Below are 11,733 nucleotides of genomic sequence, written 5' to 3' on the forward strand. Positions count from 1 at the left end.
CACCCCCCCAAGCAACTGCGTAGGCGTTAGAGTTGAAAACTCGTCAGTTTGTGAAGAACTCTCCCGTTTATCTTACTTCAATGCTCTCCTCCCGTTTATCTTACTTCAATGCTCTCACGTGTTGCGCCTGCCTCGGTGCTCGTATCGAGTCGGCGTGTGAGCAACAAGTCTGGTTTCGCTGCCGGAGGGAGTGGCCTGCAAAAGAGGGAGCGGGAGCGCAGGGAAGATCGCTCCCAACCTAATACTCCTGCCGCCGCTACCTCCTCCGTTACCAAAGCAAGGAAGGCATTAAATAGAACTTAACGTGTGCGTTCCTTTAACCTGAAAGCACCTTTCAAGCTTTGAGAACACGGTGAAGCGTCTGGAAGACACCGTCAGATAGGCACATGTTCTGGTTCGTGCGATCTTTAAAGCGGTCTGGTGTTTTTAGAGCAAACTAGAAGATTTGGCAATCTGTAGCCTGGCGTGATGCAGGACTGCTATGGGCTTTGATGGGGTTTAATTAAAGAAAAAAAAAAAGTAAACCACAGAAGGTGAAGTTGCTTTTATGTTTTTGCTTATAGCATCAGTACTCTGTCAAGTGGAACCTGTGGGAAGATGGTTTGAAGCATTTATTAAGAGGAGAAACATAAATGTTTCTGCCTCTTTCCAGGAGCTAGAAGATGAGAAGGAACTTTCTGAAGAATCGGGGGATGAAGAATTGCAGCTTGAAGAATTTCCTATGTTAAAAACCCTCGATCCAAAGGACTGGAAGGTATTCAGTTGATGTAGATTAGTGTTAATTATTTTTGCTGGAAATCTCCTGTCAAAGTGATCTGCCATGCCCAGCCGCTAAAGATCCCCTTCCTCCTCCCCTCCCACCCCCACCTGAATTGGTTTGTGTCCCTTAGTGTTATAGCTGGGTTTGTGTTTTCCACGCATCACTGGCTGATGGGGGCAAACTCAAGTGCACATCAGGATAAGATCTTAGTCTTGAACTGTCTTGCATTTTACTGCCTGTAAGCGGTGTAAGTTCTGAAGTAAGAAGTGTCTCTTCTCCCTGTTCTGGAATTGTGTTAGCCCTCTTAATATTGAAGACAGCAATTCCCTTTTCCAATAATTGAACTTTCTAGGATTCAGTGCTTTAAACCAATTTAGATTAAGCTACTTGAATTTCTGTAACAGTGGCTTAATTTATTGATATCTGGTTATTCAATAATTATGGCCTTTATGACAGCTGTTCTTTTTCTAATGTTTATTGAGAGAGGGAAGAATTCTGCCTCTTTTAAAAGATGGGCAGGAGAACTGTTTTTCTGCATGTGTTGTGTTGTGGCTTTTTAGGTTGCATTTATCAGTGTTTATTAGGGATTTGTTTTTTGGTTTTTTTCCTCCTCCTCAGAATCAAGACCATTATGCAGTTCTTGGGCTAGGAAATATACGATACAGGGCTACTCAGAAACAAATCAAAGCAGCTCGTAAGTATCTCTCCTTTGTAAGCGTACCTTTCTTTCAGATGTACACAACTGTTTTCCATGTGAAAATACATACATGTCATGAATAAGTTTTTTACTGTTTCACAGGCCCAGAAATGCCCGCTCTTTGATTTGTGTTGCTTACCAGCCTTCTAAATTCACATCACAGCTCCAAAAGCTGCAGGCCTAAAGCTAGGGAATTCAAAAATTTCACCGAGTTCCTATCTCGGCTTTCTTGCCTGTGTTTTTTGTCAACAATCTTAAGACTGTAACTGTACATTTCTGCATTTTTGAGTCTGCAGCCAGGCTCAGTGAAAGGCAGAGAAATACAACTAGCCCTGCCCCGTGAGTTCCAATAGGCTGGTACCCGGAAGCCCCTTTACAGTGGTTAGATGCCGCGTTAATGCTAGTGAATGTTTAAGTATGGTGCTGTTATCATTCTGATCAGACTGAGCATTGCAAGGGAATGGAGAGGCAGCTCTTGAGTTTTCAGGTATTCAAGTAACTAAAAGTTACTTAGGCCACTGAGAAGCTCAGTTTTGCTCTTCTTTGGTCATCTTGCCATGTGAAAACCGTAGAATTCCTGTGGCTGGATCTCTGGGATATTACCAAGCTGTTAAAAAATGTAGTCGTGTGAGGTTAAGGTTCCTTGACATTTGGGGTAAGTAAACAACAGAACTTGGAAGTGCTACTATGCTGCTTAAGGATGCCATGGGCTTGTGTCTTAAATCATGACATGATTCAGAAGTGCATGCAGGTAATTGGGGGTATTCTATGGTACTTGCATACGAAGGAACAACATGTTGGGCTTCAGAACTTTTTTTCCTAGAAAGCAATGTGACTAAGAGTTGACTTTGCAAGAAGGATGCAAATATATTTAGTGGAGGAAGATTTAAAAGTATTCTGAAGGTTGTTCAATAGCCTTTATGAAATAAGCTGATGGTTTCGTGAATTGATCTTGCAAGCAATTGCCTGTATAACTGTACTGGTGTGAGTAGAATCACTGTCCCCAGTGAAACCACAGATGAAGATTAAGTTACTCCCAAATGAAAATGGGTGGAAATCAGCAAATTACCAAGTTGCACAGGACATTATGTTGCCTCGGGTACGTGTTGCTTAGCGGTGCCACTGTGGAGCATGTGCTAATACAGCATAGAGCAACACCTCTTCTGGTGATGGTTGGTGGTCTCGCTAATCTTGTCGAGCAAGAACTGGGGCATCTCTCTCGTTAGGATCCTAACAGCACTCAATTATTACATGGTGGTATAGAGATGTGAGTCTTTCTCACCAGTATATACTGTGCTTTTCCTCTTTTTAACAGGGATTCTGATTTGTTTCTCAAAAGGCAGGTTGCTGTAACTACTGGCATGATACCTTCTCTCTGCTATTTTATAGTGAGCCAAGAAGGGACATTTTACGTTGTATGGTAATGTGGCTAGACCTTTTGGCAAAGAAGTCAGTTTAAAATCTGGTTTTACTGTTTAAACACTAAGACAACCTTGGTAGCAACTTCAGCAGATACTCTGTATGTGTTACTTAAATCTTAGGGTTTAAGGCCTAAGTAGAGAGAGAACTTGACCACAAAGTCTTGTGTGTGTGCTTAATGTTATCTATGGGTAAGTGCAGCAATCTTCACAGGCTCGTGGCTGGTAGTTTCCTTGCTAAATTTCATTGCGGATTGTGTTCAGAACTTGAGTAAAGGGATAGAATACAATTTTTATTTTATCTGAACTACTTTGCTTTTCATTAGAAATAACAACTAAAATGACATTAATTATTTTTCTTTATTTTTTCAGTATGATTGCACAGGGAATTGTACAATCTTGCCCAATTAAGGTCCTGAAACTGCATTATGCTTAAACTGTACTCTTACAGTTACTGAAGCACTTTGCTATGCATAAGATCAGAATAAGTCCCAGAAAATCAGTACTTCTTCAGCTCATGAAGGTGGAATAGAGTTTCTGAGTTGCAGTTATTTTGTGTCCCTGCAAAGATGAAATAATTTTAATTCTGCCAATAGTGTTAAATCAGAGAAAGTTCATTAACTCATATCTGTTTTCTTCCTGATGTTTTTTGGGGTTTGTTTTTTTTATTTTTTTTTAAGTATCTATTTAGAGAAATGTCAATTGGAATTATTGTATTACTTTGTAGTTGAGAAATAAATTGCTGATGATGAAGCATTTCTAAACCTAATGCCTCTATTTACTAGATAAATCCATGGTTTTGAAACATCATCCAGACAAGCGAAAAGCTGCAGGGGAACAGATAGGAGAAGGTGATAATGATTATTTTACGTGTATAACTAAAGGTAAGCAACTAATCTCTTTTATTAGATATTCTCTCAATCTACTTGATTATCTGAAATGTATTTGTAGTGCTTTATTAGGCTTTTAAAGAATTGTCAATTACTAAAAAGCCAGGGAAGTTCTTTTCTGTTTTAGAAAATGGCCTCGATAAATAGAGATTACATTAATGTAACTTTCCTCCAGGTAGAAGCAGTATGGGAATGCAACTGATAGACGTTTGTCTGCCGTGCCACTTAGTGATAAAACGTGAACGCTTGTAACAGCGTATGCAGAGATGGACTACTAGAGGTAGCCACGTACCTGGGATAAACTGGTGTGCTATAAAGTAATCCCTCTGAGACACCAGCAGCAATTGGAAAAACCTGAATTCTAATGCTCTTACTCTGCCAACGGAGCATCTGTTGATTTGATGTAGGCTATCAGTTTCTTCAGCTGCTCTTTTTTGCCCACAGATGACTGAGTGAACTCAATTGAGGAACATTTCCTTTCTTGCCTGTAGTGACCTAGAACACCACTGCTGGCCGATTCCAGAGCCATAGGGAGTGTTCTAGGTGTACCACTTATGCCTCCAGAAATGCTTTGGAGTTTGGCTTTTTTGTTTATTTTAAACAAATTTTTTTGACTTAGTAAGGTCAGAGCGGGGGGAAATCTTGGATCCAAATTCGTGTGTTCTAAACTTTCTTCTTCTGGGTGTCTTCTTACAATACTGGTTAAAATGTTAGACGATATGTTAGACAAGCTAATGATGTTTTCAGCCTCCCTTAGAGTTGTCAAAAGGAAAAAAGTTGCCAAAGGACTTTTTTTTCCATAGTTGCAGTCCTGTCAGAAACTGGCAGATATTTGTAATAAGAACAACCTATATGCTCTGTGTTCTACGTGCAAGGAGCAAAATATGTTTCCCCTTAACTGCTTACAATCTACGTCTAAGGGTAAACAGAAAGGAAAGCACAAAGTGGCATGGAAGAGGGGTAATGCTTCTAGGCAGCACCTTGGAGGAAGGAAATGCAGTGGTAGGGAAGGGGAATCTGGAGTAGGAGCAAGTGGTAATGGCACAGAGTGAAAAGGCAGGAGTATGTAGGTGGGATTCAGAGCTGGATCTGATGAAGGAATGAGTGGGAGATGCGGTGCCGGGGCAACTGACTATGTGGGAGTAGAATTGGGGGTCCGTATGGAAGGGACATCTCTTAAGTGGAAGAGGAACCAACGGATATGCACAGAATTCCTTGCATCAGGAGAATGGTATGAGGGTTATTGAAGCTCCTAGCTTGCAATGTAGAGGATAATTGGGGTCATTTAGAGTATTGGCAGAGGAAAGTCCCTTCCCAGGGCAGGAGGGAAGACTGGCAGACAGCACCTCATTGGTGGTCCCTTGCATTCCTTCCTCTCTCCATAAACATGTGCAGTGAGATCAGTTTACAGAACCACAGAGCACCAAGGTCTCCTCCAGCTTACCACCTTCTACACCTGACCTTCACAGTGCAGTGTTCTCTGTCCAGGGATGCAGTCAGAGAAGCCTATGAATGATCACAACACAAATTTGATTCCTTCGATGATTTTTCACTCTTATTGAAAAATAGTGGGTATTGTAGAACTGACAGACAAAGTAATTCCACACTTCCTTGAGAGAAAACAAGAGTTTACTGAAGCTACAGTGTGTGTGTGTGATTTCCAGTGTAAGATCCCAGTATATAAGTCTCAGTAATGTGATGCTCCCCGACTGCAGGACTGTAAGAACGGAAAAACTGGAAACTTGTGCATGTTTTGGCTAGTAGCTATGTGGTGTTTTATACTCTTTCCAAGTCTCAGTGCAACTTCATCATGAGCTGCAAAAAATTCGAATTAATGGCTCCTATTCTTGCCAGTTCTGACATCGTATTAACTCAAGGACTGCTTTTACTGCCTGTCTTAGTAGACTGTTTTGTCAATTTATCTGTAAGGATCTGGTGTAGGATAATGTCCTGGTTTCGGCTGGGATAGTTAATTTCCTTCCTAGTAGCTGGTACAGTGCTGTGTTTTGGATTTAGTGTGAGAACAATGTTGATAACACACCCATGTTTTAGTTTTTGCTAAGCAGTGCTTACACTAGCCAAGGACTTCTCAGCTTCTCGTGCTCTACCGACTGAGAAGGCTGGAGGTGCACAAACAGCTGGGGGGGGCACAGCCAGGACAGCTGACCCAAACTGGCCAAAGGGACATTCCATACCATGTGACATCATGCTCAGTACATAAACTGGGGAAAGCTGGCCGGGGGGGGGCCGCCTCGGGGTCTGGCTGGGCATCAGTGGGTGGCGAGCAATTGCATTGTGCATCACTTCCCTTTTTTGGGTTTTATTTCTCTCTCTTTTTGTTACTTTCTTTTTCATTACAATTTTTATTTGTTGTTGTTGTTATATTTTATTTCAATAATTAAACTGTTCTTATCTCAACCCATGAGTTTTCTCACTTTTACCCTTCCGATTCTGTCCCCCACCCCCCCGCGGGGTGGGGGGGAGCGAGCGAGCGGCTGTGTGGTGCTTAGTTGCTGGCTGGGGTTAAACCATGACAGATAAAAGCCTGAAGATGTCATGCCCAAACTCCCAGTGCCTGAACTGAATTTACTGCTGTGAAATTATCTTAAATATAATCTGGTTTGTTATATCATAATGGTTAAATGTGTTGTTTTTCATAAACATTTCCCTCCTACTTCGCTCAACAGGAATTGACAGTAATGCTATTTGGTGTCACTAAAATAATTAAATATCAAGCTGTACAGAATGATAGATCCAACACAGATCTGAGAGCATCTTCTTAAACCTTTAGAACCTTTCTGTAATATTCCCACCTTCTAGGGAAGACTTACTTTAGTCTCATGTTTTATGTCTGGTAACTTTTTTTCAGCTTATGAAATATTATCTGATCCTGTGAAACGACGAGCATTTAACAGCATAGATCCTACTTTTGATAACTCTGTACCTTCCAAAAGTGAAGCAAAAGAAAACTTCTTTGAAGTTTTTTCACCAGTTTTTGAAAGAAATGCCAGGTAAGCTATGTCAGACTGCCTTTGCTGTTGCTGGAGAATCAGCATTTGCAAGCTCTTCTGGCATGGTGTTTGTAACAGGTGTGATTTTACGGGATGCTGGGAGATGTATTAATTTGCTAGAAATGTAATACAAGTGAAATAGTGCATTCTCTATTTCATTTTAAAATAATCTGTACTGTCACACTGGTGGCCTTGAGTTTGACCCATGAGATTTAAAAAAAGAAAAAAAAAGTCTGTTCTCAGCTCCATATTACTTACCGTCCTTTTTGTGCAACACATTGTTTCATCTTAAAATTATTTACTGTACCAAGCGTGTGTATGCCACTGACTAAAAATTCCTTTTTTTATGATTTTCTTATAAGGGTGAGACATTAACAGAAGACAATAGTTATGTTCACAATTTAGCTTGTTAAAAGAGAAGATATATGTAACTATCAATATTTGGTGGTTCTCTCTTAAGGTGTGTGACTTTTTTCCTGCATTTGATTCATGCTTGCCAATTAACTTTGTATCAAGGCTGTCACAATAGAAGTCTATTTCACCTTTTACCTGTATGGAAAAAAAAAGTGTTTTATTGTGTGAGAGACTTTACAACACATTCTGAACAAACCGTTGATTATTTAAAGTAGATTTATTGAATATTTATCAAGTATTCCAGAGATTCAGACCTGGATCTGTGGTTGTCAGAAGGGTTGTTCTCTTCTCTGCTTGGAAGTTGATGCTGTGTCATGGAATAACAAATTCTAGAGCCTGTGGAAGATTTCCCTCTTTGTAGGGAAAAAATGGAATGGAGGCAGAGCATGCATTATTCCCTCGTATGCCATTAGAATATGTGGGAAACCTCCTGTAGCCTACCACAGAGCCGAGTTATTCACAGAGCACCTTTTGTCCATTTTCTGTAAGCTTCCCTACTAGGAGAATGTGTGTGGAGAATTGAGTATCTACAAAGGTAGCTTGTGCTCCAGCAGGTCTCCTTGTAGGCACACCAAACTCGGGCAGGAGGAGTTTGCTTTTCTGGGGGAGCTCCCCCAAAAGGGCCCAATCCGGAGGCTGTTTAGAAGAAACTCTCCTGTTTTCTTCCTCTTTCCTGGTGCCCCTCTGTGTTGGTAGGAGGGAGCCTCTGATTTGGTATTTTGATTCTGTACTTAACATGTGCCGTGTTATGAAGTAAGATTATATATATATTATTTCTTGAATATATCCCTTTATTTTCAGGTGGTCAAATAAGAAAAATGTTCCTAAACTTGGGGACATGAACTCATCATTTGAAGAGGTAGACGCATTCTATTCATTTTGGTAAGTTAGCCGATACCTCAGTTTCTCTTCACAGTATTCAAGACGTGATATAAAGGGCTGCAGACCCTTTTGTATGTAGGTTGTTGGCTGTGGTCTGTTCTGACCTAGTAATGTCACGAAATTGCCTCACAGCCGTTTGGTGCCTTCCACAAACTGAGCTGGGTTTCTCCTAGCCAATACATCTGCGTTGTAAATTCACAGTTAGAGCGGGAGCTTCTGATAGTTCTCTGACCACAATGGCTGTGAACCGAGTCAACCCACAGACTAGAAGTGGGGTTCATCTCACCTAACTTGTGTTTTCAGTGGAGGTGTCTACTAGGTATTTAAGCTCCCCTAGTTAAGGGAGGTCTGTCTACTCCAATAAAGTCAGTGGAGTTTATGGCTTGACTCATCTGCTAAATACGGATGCTTATATAAAGATTAAATTAATTTCTCTCTGAACTCTACAGACTGCACTGTATCTCCACTGCCTATAATGGGAACTTAGACAACTGCACTGTAGACATTTAGAGTTGGTGAGACTGATACCATCCTAAAATACACTGTCCTGCAGTACAGATAGATGTAAATCATGACTTTCAATAGCACCTTGCATTTTGACTTAGCACAGTGGAATTATTGTAGGTGCAGTATAATTGTAAATTATGTATTATAAAGTGTAAATAACAGTATAATTGCTTACAAAAACCTAATAGTAAAAAAGGTAGATTAGTTGTAATAGTTTTGCTGTTTTCTTTTTTTTTTCCCCCATTCTTTGTTTGTTTGTTTTTTAATTTACTCTAGGTATAATTTTGATTCCTGGAGAGAGTTTTCTTATTTAGATGAAAAGGAAAAAGAAAAAGCAGAATGGTATGTAAGTAAAAAGAAATTTGACAGGGGGCTGAGAGATTGATACAGCAAAATTTTCCAACTTTCTATTAGACTGTAAGTTGTAGGAAGAAAGGTAGCCAAACTAAGACTGAATTCCACTCTCCCAGCTTAGTAGTCAGTTATGGACTTGAACTGGACTGACTGTGGGCTTCTCTTTGTCTTATTGGTGTAATTAAAGTAGTTCTTGCTTGCATCACAGAGGTGTTTTTGAGGTGCTTTGAAATGTGTCTACATTTAAGTTCAGACTTGCAGTTCCAGCAGGTCCCAAACACAGGTTGAACCGGGAGCCAGAACAGAGTGGATGAGTAAGCAGGTGTCATTTCTCTCTCCAACTCCTTATTAAACTGTGCTGAGACAAGTGATACTTCCTAGAATTTAGAGAGATTAGTTCTGATGGCTTGATGTTAATAAAAATTTTGTATTTGTTGTAGTGATAGTTGCTGAATTACTTAGACCATGTTGACATTGGAAAATACATTCTATTTTTATCCTTCCTACAGTTATAAACACAGAATGTTCAAGTTAGAGCATCAAATCACTTAGTCTAGCACGTATTTCACAGGACATAACCTTTCATTTAGTCATCCTTGTATAGCCATAACTTGCATTGTATGAACCTCTTCTTCCACGTTTGAGTAGAAATCAGTTTTGTAGTTAATTCAGTGGCTAGCTTGCTTTGTGGCTAAAAACTGTGCTATATTGAGGCTGTAGCTAGGCATTCGTTCCTCTTGTGCCTTTTCCAACTATTAAAATTTTTGGGTCTCTGGACCCAGTGTTCTCTCTCCTGTGAAGGCACTGGAATCAACTCCATGTCACTTGTATTTTTGACAAATTACGTGGATTAATCTCTAGGCTTCTCATTGGAAGGCTCTTGAATTATTTGCATAGCTCTTTTTTGTGCTTATTCCTGTCATTAGTGTCCTCTTTTAAAAATGTTTAGACAAATGGTACATAGTATGCTGTACTTCAGAGAGAGAACTACGTTTCAGCTTCTGTTCAGATGGTCATGATTCTTGTTATTCCTTCTTGCCAAAGGTGATGTTGCTCGTGTTTTAAACCTTCAGTCTACTCATAGTCATCTACTCCGTTATGGGGATTGTTTTCTTTGTTCTGAGGTATATTGTTCTGTATTTGGTTGTGTGGATGAAGATATAGACCCCCACTAAAAATTTGCCTCTTTCTGACAGCACTGACAAATATTTTCAGATTATTTAGTCAGCCCATTTTTAATCTATTTAACCTGAGCTGTATTTTACTGGAGTGAATCCGGCATGATTTTACCAGAGTGTCACAGTACTTCATAGAAAGTGTTCTTTCTGTGCAGATGGGTTTACTACGTGACCTATATTCTGTAAAATGGAGATAATTGACATTGATTATATTGCTGCTCTTTGATTAAACTGTATACCAGTATTTCAGTTGTTTTGCTTGGGTTTAACGTTATGTCAACAAGTGGGTTGCATTTTGAAAATAAAGTCCATGATCTCATTCCCTGCAATGACAGATAAGCAGCTTGTTTTGTCAGGTATTTTGAAGGTTTATGTGATTGTGTAGACGTTTAGCATTTTTGACATGAGCTTGGGGCCTGGAACTTCATTTTTTGAAGTCTTATTTTTGAAGTATTCAGAGAAGAGCATCTGTGTGGGGAAACTTTTTTAAAAAGTTTGTTGTTGAATTTCTAACAGACTGACACTGAGCACTGAACTATTAGCACTGAACTAACTGCTTTCCCTTTTTAGTCGAGATGAAAGGAGGTGGATTGAAAAGCAGAACAGAGCTGCCAGAGCATTGAGAAAAAAAGAAGAAATGAACAGAATTAGGACACTTGTTGGTGAGCATACAAACTGCTGGGGTTTTTTAGAGAGATTTGTTAACTAACAGTGGAAATCTCCTGTTTTTCTTTTGTATGTGATGCATCCTTTCTTCTGCCAGACAATGCATACAGCTGTGATCCCAGGATAAAGAAATTTAAGGAGGAAGAAAAGGCAAAGAAAGAAGCAGAGAAGAAAGCAAAGGTAGAAGCAAAACGAAAAGAACAGGAGGCAAGAGAAAAAGTAAGTTAACTACTTTATTTGGGTTGAAAAACCCTGGTTCATTCACACCTGATCCACTGCTTCAGCTTCTAGATGTGTCAGAAAGCTACTGTTGGAATTATATTGGGGTTTAAAGATGCGCTCTTCAATCCCTGTGCAACAGGCAGTGCAAGACTGACAGCCTTTTGCGAATGATCTGAAACAAAAAACTGCTAAAATTGCGTTCTGTTGTTGCATACACTTTCTCCGGTTTAAGTCATTAAGTTCTGTGGCCTACTTTCCGTTTTCATAAAATGGATACAGCTGCTTGCCTTGTGCGTATGGTCTGTGAATGGTTGATCGGTATGAAACACTTTGAGGTAACTAACATATTTGATTAATATTAATAGTTTGGAAAAGATGGCTCTGAAAAGAGTACCAGGAATGAAAGGGAACTGTAAGGTGCTAAAAAGTGACTTAAAGGACAGTAGTCGAGCACTGCAAGATACTATGTTAATAATGATGCAGGACAAATGTTGGACCACTGCATTTTTTCCAAGCTTATACTCTTGGGACAGGCATAGGAAATTTCATACAGGTTTATATCTTCATTGTAAAGGAAGTCAGGATTTATAAACTAGGGGTCCTCATAGTGAGTATTTGAATTAATACCAGCTGGTACATGTTTCATCACCTCCTGCAAAATTCTTGGAAAACTAAACATTAAAGTATTGAGGTATTAAAAAAAAAAAAAAAAAAAAAAAAAAAAACAAACCAAA

The 11,733-nt window shown here is 39.6% G+C and overlaps 1 protein-coding gene across 1 annotated transcript in view; it reads left to right on the top strand.

The window, feature by feature from the left end:
* Window positions 1–11,733, top strand: part of DNAJC2 (DnaJ heat shock protein family (Hsp40) member C2) — a 20,270-nt gene that overhangs the window by 1,769 nt on the left and 6,768 nt on the right. Inside the window, exons 2-9 of the mRNA XM_009289061.2 lie at window positions 564–754; window positions 1,379–1,454; window positions 3,661–3,759; window positions 6,635–6,776; window positions 7,992–8,072; window positions 8,856–8,921; window positions 10,682–10,773; window positions 10,875–10,996. Of these exons, the coding sequence (XP_009287336.2) occupies window positions 564–754; window positions 1,379–1,454; window positions 3,661–3,759; window positions 6,635–6,776; window positions 7,992–8,072; window positions 8,856–8,921; window positions 10,682–10,773; window positions 10,875–10,996 (869 nt within the window). The remainder of the gene's footprint in view (window positions 1–563; window positions 755–1,378; window positions 1,455–3,660; window positions 3,760–6,634; window positions 6,777–7,991; window positions 8,073–8,855; window positions 8,922–10,681; window positions 10,774–10,874; window positions 10,997–11,733) is intronic.

Source organism: Aptenodytes forsteri, unplaced genomic scaffold (genome assembly GCF_000699145.1).
Source record: "Aptenodytes forsteri isolate BGI_AS27 unplaced genomic scaffold, ASM69914v1 Scaffold137, whole genome shotgun sequence".
Classification (NCBI taxonomy): domain Eukaryota; kingdom Metazoa; phylum Chordata; class Aves; order Sphenisciformes; family Spheniscidae; genus Aptenodytes; species Aptenodytes forsteri.